The sequence below is a fragment of the Colletotrichum lupini genome, chromosome 2 (assembly GCF_023278565.1).
Source record: "Colletotrichum lupini chromosome 2, complete sequence".
Classification (NCBI taxonomy): domain Eukaryota; kingdom Fungi; phylum Ascomycota; class Sordariomycetes; order Glomerellales; family Glomerellaceae; genus Colletotrichum; species Colletotrichum lupini.
Genome location: NC_064675.1, coordinates 5,692,565 through 5,713,090, shown reverse-complemented (window position 1 = coordinate 5,713,090; position 20,526 = coordinate 5,692,565). Strand labels below are relative to the sequence as shown.

General features: G+C 55.3%; 9 protein-coding genes across 9 annotated transcripts; 5 read left to right on the top strand and 4 right to left on the bottom strand.

The window, feature by feature from the left end:
- Positions 1–158: 158 nt before the first annotated feature.
- CLUP02_04056 (uncharacterized protein) lies at positions 159–1,103 on the bottom strand (the record flags this gene model as incomplete). Its single annotated transcript, XM_049283073.1, has 1 exon — positions 159–1,103. One exon carries the CDS (start codon positions 1,101–1,103, stop codon positions 159–161), a length of 945 nt encoding a protein of 314 aa, XP_049140216.1.
- A 1,238-nt stretch (positions 1,104–2,341) lies between these two features.
- CLUP02_04055 (fic/DOC family protein) lies at positions 2,342–4,332 on the top strand (the record flags this gene model as incomplete). Its single annotated transcript, XM_049283072.1, has 5 exons — positions 2,342–2,483; positions 2,577–2,776; positions 2,908–3,074; positions 3,284–3,525; positions 3,578–4,332. The coding sequence occupies 5 exons, from the start codon at positions 2,342–2,344 to the stop codon at positions 4,330–4,332; spliced, it is 1,506 nt and encodes a 501-aa protein (XP_049140215.1).
- A 1,146-nt stretch (positions 4,333–5,478) lies between these two features.
- On the bottom strand, positions 5,479–7,242 carry CLUP02_04054 (uncharacterized protein; the record flags this gene model as incomplete). Its single annotated transcript, XM_049283071.1, has 7 exons — positions 5,479–5,766; positions 5,831–6,032; positions 6,087–6,400; positions 6,722–6,881; positions 6,953–7,036; positions 7,128–7,155; positions 7,218–7,242. 7 exons carry the CDS (start codon positions 7,240–7,242, stop codon positions 5,479–5,481), a joined length of 1,101 nt encoding a protein of 366 aa, XP_049140214.1.
- A 1,074-nt stretch (positions 7,243–8,316) lies between these two features.
- On the top strand, positions 8,317–12,488 carry CLUP02_04053 (ABC transporter; the record flags this gene model as incomplete). Its single annotated transcript, XM_049283070.1, has 3 exons — positions 8,317–8,872; positions 8,932–10,197; positions 10,249–12,488. 3 exons carry the CDS (start codon positions 8,317–8,319, stop codon positions 12,486–12,488), a joined length of 4,062 nt encoding a protein of 1,353 aa, XP_049140213.1.
- Positions 12,489–13,298: 810 nt separating this feature from the next.
- Positions 13,299–14,942, bottom strand: CLUP02_04052 (uncharacterized protein; the record flags this gene model as incomplete). Its single annotated transcript, XM_049283069.1, has 1 exon — positions 13,299–14,942. The coding sequence occupies one exon, from the start codon at positions 14,940–14,942 to the stop codon at positions 13,299–13,301; it is 1,644 nt and encodes a 547-aa protein (XP_049140212.1).
- A 112-nt stretch (positions 14,943–15,054) lies between these two features.
- Positions 15,055–15,412, top strand: CLUP02_04051 (uncharacterized protein; the record flags this gene model as incomplete). The annotated part of the gene is made up of 2 exons (XM_049283068.1): positions 15,055–15,192; positions 15,275–15,412. The coding sequence occupies 2 exons, from the start codon at positions 15,055–15,057 to the stop codon at positions 15,410–15,412; spliced, it is 276 nt and encodes a 91-aa protein (XP_049140211.1).
- A 666-nt stretch (positions 15,413–16,078) lies between these two features.
- CLUP02_04050 (uncharacterized protein) lies at positions 16,079–16,994 on the top strand (the record flags this gene model as incomplete). Its single annotated transcript, XM_049283067.1, has 3 exons — positions 16,079–16,138; positions 16,219–16,760; positions 16,796–16,994. 3 exons carry the CDS (start codon positions 16,079–16,081, stop codon positions 16,992–16,994), a joined length of 801 nt encoding a protein of 266 aa, XP_049140210.1.
- A 59-nt stretch (positions 16,995–17,053) lies between these two features.
- Positions 17,054–18,158, top strand: CLUP02_04049 (uncharacterized protein; the record flags this gene model as incomplete). The annotated part of the gene is made up of 2 exons (XM_049283066.1): positions 17,054–17,695; positions 17,769–18,158. 2 exons carry the CDS (start codon positions 17,054–17,056, stop codon positions 18,156–18,158), a joined length of 1,032 nt encoding a protein of 343 aa, XP_049140209.1.
- Positions 18,159–19,775: 1,617 nt separating this feature from the next.
- CLUP02_04048 (uncharacterized protein) lies at positions 19,776–20,174 on the bottom strand (the record flags this gene model as incomplete). Its single annotated transcript, XM_049283065.1, has 1 exon — positions 19,776–20,174. The coding sequence occupies one exon, from the start codon at positions 20,172–20,174 to the stop codon at positions 19,776–19,778; it is 399 nt and encodes a 132-aa protein (XP_049140208.1).
- Positions 20,175–20,526: the final 352 nt, after the last annotated feature.

Below are 20,526 nucleotides of genomic sequence, written 5' to 3'. Positions count from 1 at the left end.
CGTGTCCCCCACCTCCCCTTTGGGGCTGATCACAAACTAGTTAGTTGTAGGAGGCGGGCGAGAGGAGCATGTACGAGACCACGTGGAGGACAGGATAGACCTAGAGTCGAGCTGGCTCACATGACGTTCGAATTACTCTATGCCTACTTTCAAGTTTACTATCTCCTGCTGGTCGACCCAAATCCGGTGCTTTCGTGACGGGTCGAGCTTGAGGAGGAGCTGGTTGACCTCGACGGGCCAGCCCCATACGAACCGGAACCGCTGGTCGTGTCACCGCCCCATCCCGAGCCGTAGTTTTGCTGGTTCCGCGCGCTGTTCCTGCCTTGGAAGTAACCCGCGCCGTAGCCCGCGGCTCCGCCAGCCCCCGCGCCAGTCCAGAAGCCAGGGCGCCATCCCTGCTGGTTGCTTGAGCTGGATGGTTTGGTGCCTGGGTACGGCGGGGGAGGATCGTCGTCTTGACCGAAGCCGGGGTTCCATCCGCCTCCGCCACCTCCTCCGGGCCCACCACCGCCGCCGCCGCCTCCACGGCGCCGACCGGTTCCACCAGCCCTTCGATTCTGAGTGCCGGCCACGCACGCCGAGTAGAGAATCCAAGCCAAGACGGAGAAGAAGATGACGCCAAAGACGTAGGCTCCCCAATCCGTCCCGTCGTCATCGTCACCACGGCCACCGCCGCCACCGCCGCCACGGCCTTTGCCCAGGTTCGGATACCGCCTCTCGCCCTTGTCCGTGAGAGCGAGACGGTACGCGACGCCGCAGCTGCCGCGGAGGACGTAGGGGTCGTCGGCGTCGGCGTAGCCTTCGCACACGACGTCCGTGGACCCGAGCTTGAGCTCCTCGGGCAGGGAGGCGACGCAGGACCACTGGATGTCTTCGGGGCCGTAGCCGGCGCCGTTGTTGGTGCAGCGCATGACGTCGATGGCGTGGAGGTTGCAGAGGGACGGGTGGGAGAGGCACTTGAGCTGGGGCGCGGCGGGGACGCGGCGGTGGGTTGTTGTTGCGCCGCCGCCGCGGAGGGTGAGGGATTGGACTTTGGAGAGGAGGATTGCGTCTTTGGAGGGGGGTTTGGCGGCGGCGGCGGCGGCGGCGGCGATGCCTGCCATGCTTATGATGAAGGGGTGTGAGAGATGCATTTTCTTGTGCGTGATGTGAGATTTGGAGTGTTGGTGATGGTGGTGTTGCTTTTTGTAATGTGACGTCGCTTTCGAGTTTGTCCCGCGTGGTGGCGGGTTCCGTGGTTCGCCGCGATGAGAGTCGGGCAAAGTGCTTCGCGGCGGTCCTGGTGATGAGATGGTCTGGCTATAAGCGAGCGAAGACTGATGTCTGGGATTTTTTAATAAAATGAGGCAGCAAGGTTTATCTCCGAAAAGGACAGGTATGAAGTGAGGCTCAATTGAACCTCACTGGACCGCCAAGTGAGGAGCCTGGCAGCGGTGATGTGGGATTGGGTGCTTTTCGGTGAACAGGGTGGCGCAGCAGTGGCGAGTGTGTATTGTGGCGCTCTCACAGACCTTTTTGCCTCTCAATCACGTGTCCAATCTACGTTAGTCTAGCTATTCTCCACCTTTTCTGTCCTGAGCTGTCGGGTCAAGTTGATGCGTCCGAGCTCTTTTTTCGGGGCTTCCCCATCTCGCAGAAGGAAAAAGAAGAAAAAGCTTGGCAGGCATCGTTGTGCATCGCCAAGACGGGTGACACAGTCTTTTTTTTTTTTTCTCCTTCGGGTAAATTGATTAGCACGACCTACTTTTAGAGGTACGCCGCAAGAGCATAGCACTCAGTCAGAGACAAACTTTCAAAGTTAATTACTACGTACAACCATCCACATCCCCCCTCCAGGGTCGGTGCTTGTCCATGGTTCTACATACCTTTGCAGACTGTGAACCAGAGCTTGGAGGCTCATTTTGCATTATGGCGACTAGCGAATCTCCGACCAAGGGAAGTTAATCTCATTTTACAGTACCACTACCCACCGTGATAGGCTGGCACGCTTGTGAATATTAAGCTGCAAGGTACGGCCCCACATGCTTCTGATTTCTACACTACCTTACGGAGTAACACCTACTTCCATATGGGCAGACCAGCACGAAGCTCGCGCCACGGACAGAGAGACTCCAATGGCCACCCAAAAGGCAGAAGTCACAGCATCAAGGACGTACACTCTTTCCTACGAGACATAATCATCATCGTAGAAGACGCATCGTTCCAAAGTAAGAAGAAAAAAGGGGAACCTACGGATTCACCTGAGTCAATGCCGCTCTGCCCCAGAGCTCCCCACATATACTCCGTACTCCATACAGTCAGTCCGTCAGTGAAACGACCAGAACCAGACCAAGATCCCGACATGGATACCGTCTCGCGTTCGGCTCGGTTTCGGGCGCCAAGCGCAGTTCAGCTCGTCTTTTCCGTCGTGTCCCAGATCCATGCGATTCCTACCAAGCATCGCGGCTGTCTTCTCGGGCGGTACCGTCAAACGACGACCGGCGGTGGGAACGCGTCAGCCGGACCTAAGGAACATGGAAATCATTTCGGCATTTGAACTTGGTCCATCGAGGCAAGAAATCCTTGATCGAAATCAGATCAGGTAATGCAGGTCGGACTATTTCCACTGGCCGTTACTTCCTTTCTCTTCCTCTCCTACATAGGCATGCACGTCAAAAAGGGACGGGGACCGTGCTCTGGTCCCTTTCCCCCTCCTGCCTCGTTGGGCCTCCGCAGAGCCTTTCTTTGGCTTGTGAACCTCCCGCCTGTTTGGACGTGGTCCGAGGCTGGTGGTGGGGTTCGTCAAACGGGCATTCGACTTTGGTCCAGCTCTGCTAGCATGAACCGATTCTCACACCCGCATTTCAACGGTTTTCTAGGCAAAGGATGATCAAGGGGGCCGACAAGAGACAGCTCCGACTATAGCAGAAACAAAAGTCTTCAGTCGTGTGCGATAGACTTCGAGCGGCGCCTGGATCTCGCCAACTCGGCACCGACGACGGCGATCCATCGGCAAGAGACTCTGGAGCTGCGAGCGCTGACCCATGGTTTCCCGTGTCAAATGCCAACACCTTGCGCGCTTCGGATACCACAAGGTTCGTATGTTCAGGCAGGTTCACCTCTGCGTCCGTTGCTTGGGAAAAGGTTGACCTGTGAAGACACATGCACACCGGATGAATCACCATGCGACCTACCAGGACCACCCTTGATCAGCACCGCCAACTTACATATTACAAAAATCCACGCATTGCAAAGCTGCTGAACATACCGAGTACCTCATAATGTCTAATCGGATTCTGTCCAGCACGCAGCAGGCGCGTCTTGCCCTGCTCAAGAAGATTTTCAAACCAGCCGCCCACTTGCAGAAAGGCTCTATCGAGTACGAAAGGCTGGCGCGCTCCGAACGGGTATGGGAAGATTACTTTATGCCCGGCAACAGCCTCAAGATGGGGTACGTCGATGTGCAGCGGAAACTGACGGGCCTGCTGAGTGAAATCGATCACCTCAGAGGCAGACTGCCAGTGACGGGCCCTAGGGAAAACCCTGGTTGCCGAGTGCGCCCAGCAGTCCGTAATGATTGAAAACAACCCTCTTTCAGTGAAAGACTCGATCCGCAATTTCGAAAGCCTGCGTGGTGGTCTTGAACAAGTTTGCCTTGCCTCCACGCCCAGCAGCGAGCTTGCCAGACTTGTGACGGCGTGGACTGCTCCAAGAGGCGCAGGCGTCATCGAGTCAGCCACGCATGAGCTGCAGAACCACATCATCGCATCGCAATGGGTCGCAAAGAACGCGGCGGCCAAGGCTGGTATAGCAGGACTGTGCGAAGTTGAAGTACGAGTCCTCGCCGTGGTGTCCGTCGTCAATACAGACTCCGAGTCGGCCTATGACACCTGGAGAACAGACTCGAAAAAGGCTGGCGGCAACTTGGTATGGGGATCGAAAGTCCCGCTGAGAGAGTACCGTAATCTACCCATCAGCGTACGCAGCAATCGTCTTCGAACCTTTCCGTACCTGCAAGAGGTCCCGGCTTGCATGGAGAGGTTCTTCCAATATCGGGACCTGCAGCATCGAGAGAAGGCGCTGCACCCGCTGATTTTGGCTTGTCAGATGACGGCTTACTTTGTTCTCGTTCAGCCCTTTCCCGATGGCAATGGGCGTACCAGTCGCATGGTTAAGCAGGATTACCTGGCGCGTCAGGGCTACAGTCCCGTCATCACCCGGGACTTGAAGCGGGAAGACTACCTGCGGATGATCTACGGCGCCGGCCAAGGCAAACCGGAGGAATTCGTCATAGCGGTGCTTGAGGCTCAAGTGGCCGTGTTGCACCAGGCTTCCACACGCCTCAAGATGTAGATGGCACACGTGTCAGGTGTCACTGTCACTCCATGTTTGACCCGTCCCGGGGTTGCGGTACGTCTTTGGCAGTCATCCGGTCAGGGTAGGGCCCGGAGAATTTGGCGGTGTCTTGTGGCGTCCCGGGAGACCGACGATTGCTGACCGCCGTGGGATAGTGGGTTGTTGAAACAAGCGACGGCTCGCATCTGCTAAGAGAATGCGAGCAAATACGGCCTGGCTGGTCGATCGGGGAACGGCGCCAAAATACCCGCCGTACGGGACAAGAGTAGCTGTGTTACGCCCGCGATTCAGTTTAGCGTGAGGCCCTCATCACTAGTACATTAGCTACGGCGGCGACAATGCACTCCGCGATCCGACTGGCATTGTTAGACGTCCAGGTAGTTTGCCTAGTAATCCATTGCCATCTCTAATCGATCATATCCGAGCCCGCGTATCCAAACGTTACGCGTGCCTTTGTGCTGGCATGAGACCTCGACCAATGACAGTATCTGCGTTCTGTCCAAGGCTCACCCCTGTTGGGGTGCGCGTGAGAGGGCTGCGGGGACCCTTCAAAGTCTGAAATCCAGCAGCTCGTCTAAACCAACAGGTGTTTGAGACGGCCTGTTCAATAGGTGACCGCGGCAGTACACCGCTCCTGAGAATCAGGGAACTTTGGGCCGAGTCCAGATCGTCCCGTCCACAACACTGGAAGACGACCCATTGGCCGAAGCACAATCCTGGCAGCCATCACGAATCGCAGTTCAAACTCTGTGCCTTTTAGATTGTAAGCACTTGCATTTCGTATGTCGTTTTCAACGACATCGGCACCCATGACAGAGTAACGAAGCGTCGTAATCGTCCAGCCGCCGGAACGAGAGAGCTCGGCGCGGATAGCCGACCCAGGGCCAAGGACCGTTTACGGTTTATCCGCTGGGCCCCCTATTGAATCGCTCGCACTCCCCTCCGCAGACCCACAGGATCGGGGCCCGAGGGAACGTTATCGCCGGCGCCTCAGGACTGGTCCGGACATAGGTGGGATAGGGACCCGGCCCGCCATGCCCTCGTCACCGTTAGACGGGCGAAAGATGAGAGGGATTGCCATTGTCATCAAAGGATGGATACTCCGTAGTGTATCGGTAGATTATTCGTTGGGTGCGTGTGTGCTTATGGCGGGGTATACTCGCTGTAACACGTAGCGACACCCCTCCAAGCTGAAAGAGCAGCCGCAAGGGATGGGTACGTCGTAATTTTCTGGAAGCTGGTCAAGGAACCGTGGATAGGAAATGAAATGGATCGGAATTCGGACTGCTGAAGAAACCCGAGGGAGGGGCAAAGCCGCAGAATAGTATTGCTGGCGGGGGGAAGCGTAGCGGCGTAGGTCGCTAAGCGAGGCGCTGGGCTGGGTATTACCACGCCGGCTGACTCGACCGGGGGCGGCAGCGAGACACGGGCCTGACTTGGACTACGGTGAGACAGAACGGGTTAGGACGAGTACGAAGTACACTGTCGCATGTACCTGCTTGCCAGTGCTTACCTCGACAGCAGCTGCCTGGCTCCCTAGGTATTGTTTTTGGCCGGTGGATGATCCGAACATGACGTGCAGGTCGGAAGCCCAATGCACGGCTTCTCCGAGACTGTGTTCTTTCTCGATTGCTGGACCGGCGTGCTGGGATTGTTTGTCGACACGGTCGAGTATACGGACGAAACATGATCGGTTGCTGATTGGAAGCGTTGGGGCCGGTGAAAGCTGAGTTTTGACTTTTGTCCATTACACGTATATCTTGAGGCGTATCGGGGACGTGGATGAAGCGAGATACGAAGGATTAATCGTAATCATTCGAGTCTGAAGAAAGGAACTTTGGAAGGTGAGGAGGAGGTCCACAAAACGGTAGCGTCGATTCACAAGAGGACGCAGTGCTTGCCTGTTTCTGCGAATGACTAAGGCGCATGCATGTACTTTGTACTTTTGTACTTGCCTCCCGTCTCCAAGCCTCTTTCCCCAGAATATCTCGCGGAAGGCCGCCTGGGCAAAAGTATACCAAGACAGGAAAGAAGGAGCGGAGAAGGGGAAGGAGAGAGCTGAAGCCTGCCAGCAACGTGTCCAAGAGTATGTGTGTTCCGCACCCACACGTTGGGTATCCCGCACCCATACTAGGCTCGTTCAGGCAAGTAGTGGGCAGCACGTGATTACATTGCCGAACGGCAGTCACGTGCTGCGCTCTCGGCGCGCCTTCCTTTTGTTTTTACTTCTATTTAGACGCGTATTTCCCTCGCCTAAACACCTCATTTTTGAACTATTTTCAACACAAGAAAGGTACTTTTTCTAATACCAAAATATGGGCTCTAGAGACGTATTTCCTCTGAGCAAATCATTACTTTCAAAGTCGTCGTTTTGAGAAACGCGTACAGCCAGTATCGGAAAGAGGGTATAGCAGAGGAAGGTGCAGCAGAGGAAGGTGCAGCAGAGGAAGGTGCAGCAGAGGAAGGTATAGGAGACCAAGGCGGGACGCACCTTCCATTCTCCAGAAATTTCCGGAATAATAGTAGCTCCGGGCCAGAAGTGGCTGCTGCGGCGGTGCAATCACGTGCTGCCCACCACTTGCCTGAACGAGCCTAGTATGGGTGCGGGATACCCAACGTGTGGGTGCGGAATACACATACTCCGTGTCCAACTCTTAGCATTGTGGAGTTTGCTGAACAATGAAGTACTGAGTATCCGTACCTGAGGTAGAGCTGTGTGCCCCAACCATTGAACTCCGGTCCCTCTTGGCTCTTGAACCCCGGGGCACGCCCGACAAGCAGCGTTGGTTTACTGCGCAAGCTGCGGTATCACAACCTTGGCTGCAATCATCAGTGCGTTGCGACGTGCTGCGACTGCTGCTCATCGGTCCCACAGCTCGCACTTCGCACTCGATGCCCTGCGAACATGGCTAGCAAGACCGAATAGGCCAATGTGAGTACTGCGTATACTAGTACGAGTACCTTGTACACACCAACTAACGTAGGTGGTGAGAAAGCCCTATAGAATCTACCACAGTAAGATAGTCGGGCATCATCGTTCCCGGATGACTGTCACCGGCATTGATATCGGCGTGCCCAAGAGGGAAGGGATCGCACGAAACAAGTGCTCCTCCTCGTAGCCATCCGTACCAAAGTCCCTCCCCGTTCCTGTCTCTCGTCTGATGATGAGCGGCGGGCCAGTGAGTCAACATGAGATGGACGATAAACACGCATGTAGGCGGCGCGGTTCGGGCATGGTAGAGGTACGCAAGGAACCGAGCTAGTCACAGGTCGGGAAGTTGACAAGAGCGAGGTCAGAACGGGTCGGCTGCATTCCGTCGAATCTCGTCCAAGCCGGTTGCCCCCATTTTTTCCTTGTGCTAGTAGTCGTCTCCTTCTCCTCTCCTGCGGCGTGCCACCCCGGTCACGTCCTACCACTAGGCCCGCCGTCCATCTATATCAAATGTGCACACCCCAGTCCGTCCCTCGCCAAGGTCCTGGGTACTTTTTTTTTTTATTCTCCAGTCCACGCCTTTGCGACAATTCCACTAATCCCTATCCTGGCCTGCAACCCGAGTGGGAACACGCCTCTTTTCTCCATCCGTCCTCGTCTTGTTTTATTAATTGTCGAGGGAGGCACGTCAAATCGACTGCAGGTGTTGTTTTCCCGCTCTTTCGCCTGTCTGCGCGCGACAACGACGATCCCGACTCCGATCGCCGCGAATTCTTTCTTGGCTTTCGCCGTGGTCGATTTTCTCCGCCCTTCCATTCACTGGTCTGTCTATATATCATAGGATTGATTGTAATTCGAGGGGAGAACGATTCGGATCTCGTCGTCGGACCAACCCACCCAAGCCGTAATATACAAGCCACACGAGCGACGACACTTCACGTATAGGAACCCGACAATCGCATCCCAAACAGCTTGCGCACAGCGCATACCGGCGCAACAAGCTTTCTCCACACACTGCGCACAGCTCTGTCAGGAGCCACGGCGCCAGCATGTCTCTCGAAAACGAGAAGCCCGTCGGGGCAAGCGAAAAGTCAACAGAGGTGGCTGAGAAGACAGCCAGCAACGGCCACTCTGACAGGGCATCGTCCCATGGCGACTCGACCGAAGTGGATGCATCAATCCAGCCTAAGAACCAGACGGCCAACATCACCAGCAATCTCGAAAAGGCCGACTCCAAGGCTATCGCACCAAAAGACCCCAGCGATGACCCCTACGAGCACCTGCCCGCCAATGAGGCCGCGATCCTCAAGCGTCAGGTCTTCACTCCCGAAGTCAAGGCCGGCATCATGACCCTGTACCGGTATTCTTCGACCAACGACCTGCTCATCCTCTCCCTCTCCGCCTTCACCTCCATCGTGGTCGGCGCCGCACTGCCGCTCATGACGGTCATCTTTGGTAACCTGCAGGGCACTTTCCAGAACTACTTTGCCGGCACGACGTCCAAGGACGATTTTAACAGCGAGATGGCGAGCCTTGTCTTGTACTTTGTCTACCTCGCCATTGGTGTTTTTGTGTGCCAGTACATCACCACGGTCGGATTCATCTGTAAGTTTGCGCCCCGGCGGGAGGATGTGAGTCCAAATCTGACGCAAGACCAAAATTAGACACGGGAGAGCACATTAGCGCAAAGATTCGCGAGCACTACCTCCAGAGCTGCATGCGCCAGAACATTGGTTTCTTCGACAAATTGGGCGCCGGCGAGGTGACGACCCGAATCACCGCCGACACCAACCTGATCCAGGACGGTATCTCGGAAAAGGTCGGCCTTACGCTTGCCGCCATCGCCACCTTCATCTCGGCCTTTGTCATTGGTTTCGTCCACTACTGGAAGCTCACCCTGATCCTCTTGTCTACTGTTGTCGCCCTTCTCCTGAGCATGGGAGGCGGCTCGACCTTTATCGTCAAGTACAGCAAGCAGTCCATCGAGTCGTACGCCCACGGAGGCAGTCTGGCCGACGAGGTCATTAGCTCCATCCGCAACGCCGTCGCCTTTGGCACCCAGGACCGCCTCGCCAAACAGTACGATGCGCACCTCACAAAGGCCGAGTTCTTTGGCTACAAGGTCAAGTCCGCCATTGGCGTCATGGTCGCGCTGATGATGACCATTCTGTACCTCAACTACGGTCTCGCGTTCTGGCAGGGAAGCAAGTTCCTCATCGACGACGGCATCAAACTGTCCAACATTCTCATCATCATGATGTCCATCATGATTGGTGCCTTTAACCTCGGAAACGTCGCCCCCAACGTCCAGGCCTTCACCACTGCCATTGCGGCCGCCGCCAAGATCTACAACACCATTGACCGCGTCTCTCCCCTGGACCCTTCCCGCGACGACGGAACCAAGCTCGAGCAGGTCGAAGGCACAATCCGCCTCGAGAACATTAAGCACATCTACCCGTCTCGCCCAGAGGTCACGGTCATGGATGACGTGAGCTTGACCATTCCTGCGGGTAAGACCACGGCTCTAGTCGGCGCCTCGGGCTCCGGCAAGAGTACCATTGTCGGTCTCGTCGAGCGGTTCTACGACCCCGTCCGCGGATCAGTGTTTCTGGACGGCCACGACATTAGCACCCTTAACCTGCGCTGGCTGCGTCAGCAAATGGCGCTCGTCAGCCAGGAGCCCACTCTGTTCGCGACCACCATCTACCAGAACATCCGATACGGTCTCATTGGTACTCAGCACGAGAACGCGTCCGAGGAGGAGCAGAAGAAGCTCATCGAGGAGGCGGCGAAAATGGCAAACGCTCACGATTTCATTAGCGGTCTCCCCGAAGGGTACCTCACCAACGTCGGCGAGCGCGGTTTCCTACTTTCCGGTGGCCAAAAGCAGCGCATCGCCATTGCGCGAGCGGTCGTGTCCAACCCCAAGAGTACGTCGACTCTGCACCTCCTATCTGTGTCCCTTTGCTAATCCCCCCTAGTTCTGCTTCTCGACGAGGCCACCTCTGCCCTTGACACCAAGTCCGAGGGCGTTGTGCAAGCCGCTCTCGAAGTCGCCTCCCAGGGCCGAACCACCATCACCATTGCCCACCGTCTGTCCACCATCAAGGATGCCCACAACATTGTCGTCATGTCCAGCGGCCGCATCGTCGAGCAGGGTACCCACAACGACCTTCTCGCCAAGCAGGGCGCCTACTACAACCTCGTCACGGCCCAGAACATTGCCCGCGTCAACGAGATGGACGCCGAGGAGGAAGAAGCCATTGACGCCGAAGACGACGAGATCATCCGCAAAGCCTCGCGCGCCTCCGACAAGGGCTACGTTGCCGACCCGGAAGACAACATGGCCGCCAAACTGCAGCGAACAACAACCTCCAAGTCTCTGTCCAGTATTGCCCTCCAGAACCGGAAGGACGACGGTGAGGTCAAGTACAGTCTGTGGACCCTCATCAAGCTCATCGCCTCGTTCAACCAAAAGGAGTGGAAGCTCATGCTCATCGGTCTTGTCTTCTCCATCATTTGCGGTGGTGGCAACCCTACCCAGGCCGTCTTCTTCGCCAAGCAGATTATGACCTTGTCGGTTCCCATCACCCCGCAGACCACCCAGGAGACCCTCCACCAGATGAAGAAGGATTCCGACTTTTGGAGCGCCATGTACCTGATGCTCGCCGGCGTCCAGTTCATTGCCTTTGTCATCCAGGGAATCGCCTTTGCAAAGTGCTCCGAGCGCCTCATCCACCGCGTCCGTGACCAGGCCTTCCGCACCATGCTTCGCCAAGACGTTGCCTTTTTTGACAAGGACTCCAACACGGCCGGCGCGCTCACCTCCTTCCTGTCCACCGAGACCACCCACTTGGCCGGACTTAGCGGCGTCACCCTCGGCACCCTGCTCATGGTCACAACAACCTTGGTTGCTGCACTGGCGCTCGCCATCGCCATTGGCTGGAAGCTCGCCCTCGTCTGTACTGCAACCATCCCGATCCTCATTGGCTGTGGTTTCTTCCGTTTCTGGATGCTCGCCCACTTCCAGCGCCGCTCCAAGACTGCCTATTCCAACTCGGCGAGCTACGCATCCGAGGCAATCTCGGCCATCCGCACCGTTGCCTCGCTCACGCGCGAGGACGACGTCATACGCCAGTACCAGACTTCCCTGGCCATCCAACAGCGCGCCAGTCTCATCTCGATTCTCAAGTCAAGCTTGCTGTTCGCCGCGTCCCAGTCCTTCATGTTCCTGGCCTTTGCCCTTGGTTTCTGGTACGGTGGTACCCTCATCGCCAATGGAGAGTACAACATGTTCCAGTTCTTCGTCTGCTTCTCTGCCGTCATCTTTGGTGCGCAGTCGGCTGGCTCCATCTTCTCGTTTGCTCCCGACATGGGCAAGGCTCACCAGGCCGCCAACGAGCTCAAGATTCTCTTTGACCGCAAGCCGACCATCGACACCTGGTCCAAGGAGGGCGCTTCTCTCGACGCCGTTGACGGCACCCTCGAGTTCCGCGACGTCCACTTCCGGTACCCAACCAGACCCGAGCAGCCCGTCCTCCGCGGACTCAACCTCGTCATTCGCCCCGGCCAGTACGTCGCACTTGTCGGAGCGTCCGGCTGCGGCAAGTCTACCACGATTGCCCTTCTCGAGCGCTTCTACGACCCGCTTTCCGGCGCCATCTTTGTCGACGGCAAGGAGATTAGCACGCTCAACGTCAACGAGTACCGCTCATTCATCGCCCTCGTCAGTCAGGAGCCCACCCTGTACCAGGGCACAATCAGGGAGAATATTCTGCTCGGTGCCCACACAGAGGTTACCGACGAGGCCATCGAGTTTGCCTGTCGCGAGGCCAACATTTACGACTTTATCGTCTCGATGCCCGAGGGTTTCAACACGGTTGTTGGAAGCAAGGGCGCTCTTTTGTCTGGAGGTCAGAAGCAGCGTATCGCCATTGCCCGCGCCCTCATCCGTGATCCCAAGATCCTGCTGCTGGACGAGGCCACATCTGCCCTCGACTCCGAGTCCGAGCACGTCGTCCAGGCTGCCCTCGACAAGGCCGCCAAGGGCCGCACAACGATTGCCGTCGCGCATCGTCTCAGCACCATTCAAAAGGCCGACATTATCTACGTGTTTGACCAGGGTCGCATTGTCGAGCAAGGTACGCACGCCGAGCTCATGAAGAAGAATGGCCGCTATGCCGAGCTGGTCAACCTCCAGTCCCTGGAGAAGAACAGCTAGACGTGGTATGGATGCGCGTGAGAAGTTGTTTGTTTGGTTTGTCGCGAGTGTTGCATTTGCTGAGGCCTCATTGCGTCGCCTCTAGAGATATCCGGATCATGACACTGGTCCATGTCTTTTTTTTTTCTGCATCATTTGGCGTTTTGACTCGTTCACAAGAGAGATTTGCCAAAGACGTTCGTCAACGTCAAAACAAAAAGGGGGTTAGATGGATGAGAAATGTCGGGATATTGTATGTAGCCTTTTGGTTTAATGGGCAGGGTTGAGAGAATAGACTCCCCTCCGTGGGTACTCGTGGTACCTACTCGCTTAGAAGTAATTTTCATCTTTCAAATGCTTGCGTTGCTTTCCTACGTGTGACTGTATGTGATGTGGTGGCGGGACAGAGGTTGAGTTAGGCACTGTGGATGTGATGCCTGGTCTTGCTGGATTGGACCGGACTATGGCTAGGTCACATGCCTCTGGCCTTGTCTGGGCTGTATCCTATTATATGTGATGGTGCCAAGACGTCGAGTCAATTGATAGCACGCTCTAACATGGCCGAGGTGGTGTGTGGCGTTGGTGGGAATGTAGACGTGGTGGCCACGCGTTTGGTGAATGCACTTTTCTTGAACAGCAGTAGGAAAGAGGATGCACTGGTGATAGAACCTTTTATTTTTTTGGTCTACCTCTCAAAATCGCAAGGCAACGAAACCCACGTCTCAATAATCTGGCCAATCTGGAGACAACATGAACACGGCCACCCAATCTAATCTTATCCAACACAATCCAAGTCCTCTATTCCCAGCCCAAGGTACTTGAGTAACTTTCCTATTCCTCCTCAATGGTATCCATCTCCTCCTCGTTCTCCACCGGCTTCTGCGCCGAGCGGGGCGTCGACCGAGGGGAGGGCGAGCCGCCAAAACTGCTCTCGCTGGCTATGAGTTTCGCTTCCTGGAGCTTCCGGTACAAGCTGCGTGGGATGCCTTCTTCGCCACTCTCCGTCGAGGTGGACTCGTCGGATCGGTTCTGCTGTCGACGGCTTGTGGAGGGAGGGTTTGCTCGGCTTTGTGAGTCTTGCGCGCGCCAGTTGGCCCGCGGAGAGGGCCTGATGCTCAATGTCGCCGACGATGCCGGCCCATCATCGCGCTCGTCGCTGGCCTTGTGACTCGCAGAAGCCATGACCCTGACTGCCTTGTCCTGCTCAGCTCTCGTCTTCTCCTTCGCCTCCTCATCTTTCTTCTCGAAATAATCGGCCTTTAAGTTATCCAGCGTGGCAAACGTAGAGTACTTTCCAGTTGAACCTTCCTCCGAGCCTTCCTCCAGAGGGCCAAACTCTTGCACCAACCATTCCTCGAACCGCTCTTTCGACCACTCGGCGTCGAACCAGCCAATGTACAGCTCCATACCCTGGGGAGACGCTCGTTCCATTGGGTGAGGGGGGTTGGGAAGCCACTCGAGACAGTGCCGCCCCATGCCGGGGCCTTGCGCATACTTTGTCTTGCGCCATACCTTTGTCAGGGTAAGATCGAGCAAGACGGGCCGCGGTTCATCTAGCTCGCGTACACCGGTGACTCCCCCGTGGTTGCGAAGGGTGATGATGACGTTTGCCGGGATGAAGTCGGCGTGTTCCACGCCGATGTGCATGTGGACCACGAGATTATGGAGTATCTCGCGAAAGGCCTTCAGCCGGAAAGGCTCGGTTAACTTTACCTTCCTGGGCTGGATGGTGCCTGCCAAGCCGGCGAAGTCGTGGAAGATGACCTCTTCGGTGACCGGGAGAAGATAGCCGTCGTCTTCCTCCCTATCGCAAAGCTCTTCGATAGCGTGGCCCTCAATGTACTCCATCAGAACCAAGCCAGCCTCCCTGTACTTGCCCTTGCCCATCCCAAACCTGATGGCCCAGGTTCCGTAGTACTGGGGGATGAGGTTGGGGTGACCGGTAATTGTGTTCCTGGTTTCCTGCTTCTTGCCCTTTCCCTTGGAATCGGATGGAGGGGCTCTGGGCTTTCCCCTGTCGTAGAGGTACTCGTACGCTCCGGACTCGCGGCTCAGGAGCTGCTCGGCGAGAACATCGTTCCCAACCAGCGCAGAGAGGACTCCATTGTTGCCCGGGAAGAACATGGGATCGAAGATTTTGGCGACGACGTATCTTTGCGGCTCCGGGAACGGAGCGTGGGACGGTCTGTATTCAGCGGGTTGTTCCGAAACTTTGCACAGCAGGACTTGAGCGCCGCCGCCGATGCCACCTGATAGAAGCTCGATGACTTCAACAGAGCCGCGTGTCTTGGGGCTGTGAGCCTTGGGATCGAAGTCACGGAGATGGCCCTCTGGAACAGCCAGTTTCGGTGGGTTGGAGTAATGTTCCAGGCCATATGGTTCGACTACCTTGTGGGGATAGAGCGTCAGCGTTTTTCCTGGATCATATTTGGCGAACTGCGAGTCCATGAATCTGTCAAAGGCGGACATGACCATGATGGGCAGTATCGACAGTAAGGATGAGGAACGGATAGAGGCTGAGATGGAGTGAACTCAAGATAGGTAGCAGAGGCGTGGTCAGAAGAGGAGTTGTAGAGAGGGAGTTGAGATGGGATGGCAGGATGACTGGGTGTGGGTGGCCCCAATTAAGGATTTGGGTGAAGCAAACGGAGATATCTCCTTGGTGGCTTGCTTTTGCTCTCCAAAAATATCGGTTGTGTGGATATGTCGGACTCTGGGTGGCACTGTATTCCCATGTATATACTACAACTTTAAAAAGTTTTCGCACGTTACCTTACCGTCCGCCAAGATGCAGCCAGCCATGATAGTCACACAGAGGAAGAGGAGATCAATTCAGTTACCAGGTCTCTTGGTCGTTACCCCACTTTGTCATCTCAAACCCATTAAGGTACCTTGGTCTGTTTGTCAAAGCACGGCCGACAATGTCATTTGTTACCACGTCATAAGGCAGACAAGCTCAGACAGACCGCAGTGGTGTTTTGTCTAAATGTGCGCAAGTCTCATCTCGTCAGGATGCGGCCAGGCAAGTGACAGCCTTGGCGCCGGTGATGACGGTACCACGGCTCGCAGCCTTCAATACTGGAAGGACCCTGCGCACGTGACGCGATACGTTGAGATGCCGTGATTGCTCTGGAGACCCATATTGCATTGCGGTGCAGTGACTCTTACGGAATTGCTACCGCCAGCCGTGTAATAGTGCTACCTTGGCTTACCGTTGATGTTATGGGTGTCGATGGCCCACTAGATCAATTGCCAGCTATTGTGTTTCGACATGTCGAGTTAGATACTAGAGGAATCTTTCCGGAACAAATGTGTAAAGTTGAGCATACTCCCCAAATATTTCACGACCCCATGCGTACTCTACACGGAATAACCCGTGTAAGTGTAGATATTGGATCCAAAGACACAAATCATGACGGAAATGAAGCCGAGACCGGCTCAGAAGAGCGCAACGTAAATCGACAATGAAAACAGTGACGAAGACTGAGCCCCCCATTGAGTAGCTGAATTGCCGAGCAAAGAATGGTTTGGGGAGATCTTTGAGTATGAGAAAGCGTGGCAAGCATATTGCCATGCCATCTACGTGATATCTTCACCAAGCGGCAAAGGACATGGAAAACACTCTCTTCGGCACTCTTCCGCTGCAACCCGTCTGCTGCCTATCTTTTGTCGTGTGTTATTAGACTACTCGTGTCTCTCGTTTGTACCAACGGATAGGATGGCCTTGCCTAGCAGAGACACGTGGTAACAGACAGGATCATGGATACCAGGCCCGCTTCAACTCGGTCACCCTAGACTTCATAAATCGCCGGGTCAGAAAACGCCGATGTCTACCGTGGTGATAGACAAGACTAACACACGTGTCCGTGGTGGATGGCAAACATCTGCGACCTGTGGAATAGACGAGACGTGTCCCGGCATGCCTCGTCCTGCGCGGCTCGCCGTCTCTTTGTCTGCCGCCCAGCGAATCGTGATGAATCAAGTGCCTGAGCCCATTCCAAGGCTGGATTTGAAATCATCCTTGGCTTTCATGTCTGTAAAGGGTATGCGCAGATACGGATGCCAGCCGACAAGTCTCACCGGTTTTGGTGGATTTGGTGAGATTATTCGCTTCTATTTGCTGTTCTTCATTCTGTTGGCTATTCTCACAATTGGGTCTCTGATGGTGACGTTCACTTGTTTTCCTTTTTCTTCCAGTCTGACTGCGTTTGAGGGGAGTGTTGCGACTTACTTTGAGTATCTGTCTTGTAAACCCTCAGGCTACGAACACGGAATTCATGGCATGGCCAAACAGTAGGGATTTGAGTCCACAGACGTTCTCAAGATAGGAAGGAGGCTGCCCGGCGTCAGAATCTCCTCGTTGCCAGTACTTACGGCTTTATCATCTTAACTCTACCGAACCCGCAGGCCTTCTTGCCAAGTTCACCTTCTCGCCAACTTCATCTTGCCAAGTTCATCTTCTCAACTTCATCTTGCCAAGTTCAACTTCTTGCCAGTCTTTTATCGTCATTTTATTTGACTTTGTAATTCGGCATCCCAACCCTACTACGACTAGTACCAAACATTCACTTAAACCCTTGTTCACGATGTCATTCGCACCGCTCAGAACGACAGATGCCGTTTTCTCGCATGAGCACCGTCTCCCCCGCTATTCCGTTGGAGCCCGAAAGACTACTCCAACATCAATCAGCTACACAGCAACAACTCGGACCATACCGCAGAACATCAAGTTAGTGGACATATCCAAGTACACTCAGCTTGCAGAGGATTACAAGGACAAGGTCCTGGGATCGAGTATCAACCAGCACCTGGTCGCCGAGGGTGGCAGCGTCTTACAGAGGAACGCCGAGCAAGACAACGTGGTGCTTTTTCATACCCATATTGCCCACCCGACTTTGGAGTGCCTCGCCCATATCATAGAATCGGACACCCAAGATGTCAAATGCACGTGGGAGCACCAATTACGCCTTCCGTCCATCCCCAAACCCCAGCCTGATCCCGCCGTCGCCGCCGCCAGCGGCAAGGCCAAGAGCGACGCCAACAAGGCGACGACGAGTAACCGCAGCACCAGACCGACCAAGAGGAGACGGATGTCGTCGCTATCCAGTGTCCGAGTAAGCCCTGTTAGCAGGTCGCACGTCGAGGTTCGCCCGGACATGATTGTTGTCCTGGATCCCGCAGACGCCCGAAAGATCGATCTCAAACACGCGAGTCTCGAGGCGAAATCTGTATGCCTCACTTGCGTTGAGATGAAGAGAACAGGTGTTCTGGTCTCCCGGGTCAACAACATCAAGGCAGCAGCGGCATCTCTCTCCCCCCCCCCCTCCGATTGCCGTCTTTGACGACGAAGGTCTCATGCTAGCGGAGGGTTCGACCGTAAATACGCCGGAGGCGATCAAGCTCGATGTGGGATCGAGCAATCTCTCGAAGCAGGGGATTTGCTATTGCCTTACACACCGGGTCCGGGGTATCGTGCTTTCGGAGTTTGGGATCTCATTTTTCCTGCGATTCCCAAATATGCCACTCGACCTTCCTATCAGAGAGCTCTGGGAACATGGAGTTGGTGACGTGATGGAAGTGGGCATATTGGAGGAAGGCGATAGTGAGAAGATGCGAGCTGCCTTCCTTGGCGCCAATATTGAGGCTTTGAAGGATCTCCAGGAAACCGGCCGTTTCAACGTTGGGTTGTGATGGCTATCATTTTGTCAGGAACGCAATAGACAGAGGACTTAAAGATGACATGTTTTGCATTAAATAGATCAAAATAACACACCCCAATAAGCATCTTTCCTCAACACTCATCCCCATTCTCGTCTCATTCACTCACGAATAAGAGGTGCATTTCAAGCGTGTGTAGGTTACATCAGGAGGAAAAGAGACGGAGGCAGGGACGAAGACAGGGATAGAGATAGAGACGCAAAGAGGGATGGAGATAGAATAGAGATAGAGAAATAGAGAGATGAAGATCATTGATAGAGCTTTTAGTATGTCAAACAGCTCCTAGCTATGATTGTAATTTTCCTAACTACGGCAGCCTGAGTCTTGGGGGCATCGCGCACAAGAGCAAACCCGTTTGTTAGAAGGCCGCGTCTAGAAAGAAACGAGGAGTTCACTGGCGTTGCCAACACGACTGCTTCCGTCTCCAAGTCTACGCACCACAAGGTACAATTTATCGAGCTTCGTACCGACCATAAAGCTGCCCTGCTGAGATGCTTGCCAAGACCAAGTGCGAGAAGTGGAAGCGGAGTCTTTTTTTTTTTTTTTTTTTACGAGCATGGCGGAATACCGAGACTTGTCTCAGAGTCACTGGAGTGAAGACTACATGCTGTGCGACCCGTGGGAGGAGAGCGTGGTCTGAGGCTCTGAGCAGGTGGTGGAGGATCTAGGCTACTTGACTCATTGTCTCGGTGTCTTGTCCTCTGTGCTACCATGGTCCCATTGCAACCAAGTGCGGTCTCGTTTGTGCGACACGCTATCAGGCTTCGTATCGCAGAGAGGTTGTCGCTGAGCAACCTCCGACTGCCCAACTCGTTGTCTCTGGTATTATTTGATGGACGATTTTGCACACCGGGGCTTCATTGATGTATCGAGTCACATGTTCACGCTCACGCCTGGCTTGGTTAATTACTCTCCGCTGCGTCCATAATGTTGGCATGGAGATGCTAACGCAAAGGGGATCATGATATCACTCAATGGCCAGCCAGGCCGAAAGCGCCCGCCCGTTGCACAATTTTCCTCTCGCTTGTATTCGATCTGTGGCGCCGTTGTACGAGCCGCCACCGCGCCGCCTGGAGCTTGACCATTTCCCATGCGGCGGTATGTGGGCGTTATGTAGGGAGGCGCAGGTACCCGTCGACTAGCAGAAAGCGCGGCGAAAGCCAAAGCAATAGACCTCGCACCGGCGGGGCGCTAGCCCACCGAGCTGGGAGGGCGTTGTGAACGTGGTGGACGATAGGATAACACAGGACGGTCGTCAACACCGCGTGGCAGTTGGGCATGCGGAAGCGGGAGACATGGAGCGCTCCGGGCTGAGCGGCGTACCGGCACGGAGGAAATGAGACCCTGTTGAATGAGACCACTTTGGGCCAAATATCGAACTCTCGCGCACGCACAGTAGCAGCCAAGTGAGCCACGGCCGAGACCTGTCAATGTCTGGAGGGAGCATCCCTTCTGCAAGGAACCGAGGAGCGCAGTGTCACCGTGTACACTACGAGCGAGGAAAATTTTTGAGGTTGCCGCCGGGCCGCTGGATCCGGGGCACTGCACGGATGGCCTTCTCCTCTCCATGTATTTGACTTTGAATGAAGTTTATGCTGCAGGTTGTGGTGGCGCCTCCGCAGAGACTGACGCGGATATGGTAGGGTTCTTGGTTGCAAACCTCAAATCTCGATGTGGTGGCCTGGCAAGATTGGGGAGGCGGCGGCTGTGGACAGGGGACCCCCTCGTGGAATGCGCGGCTGGAAATGAGCGATGGTGGATGGCAGCCGCGGTGAGTCCCAGCTTCCCGGCTGAAGTTGGTGGTGCCTCGTAGATCCGGTCAGGTCCAGGCTCTCGCCGTGGATGTCCAACGCGTTTGATGGCAGAGGCGTACTGGGTAGCAGACGTGGCAGGAACCCTCCCTTGAGACGAACTGTTTGTGGTGTTGTGGACTACTTGTATGCTCTTTTCCCGGGCGACATTGGTGATGAGAGGTGCGGTCGGGTGCATGGAAGCGACGGCCTCTATCGGTCGATTATTGAGACGGATTCAGTCTAGACGCAGTCGAAATTCCTTCTTCGGGCCACGTAGGGCAGCGGGTGACGACGACTCAGGCAACAGAGGCTGATCGAATCGGGAAATGGTGTCAAAATGTTTAATGGGATCAATGGGAAAAGGGCGCACGGAAGTTGGATAGGGGAAGCCGAAGCATGGATGCAAAGTGAAGACGGAAAGAAGACAGCAGAATGGCGAACAGACGGCATTCCGGCCTGGCACCAAGGATGGCCCGGCCACGAGTCGCTATTTTTACCGGGAAGGACGGACGAGCACATTCTGACAGCCGGAAGGATGACTGGTCACA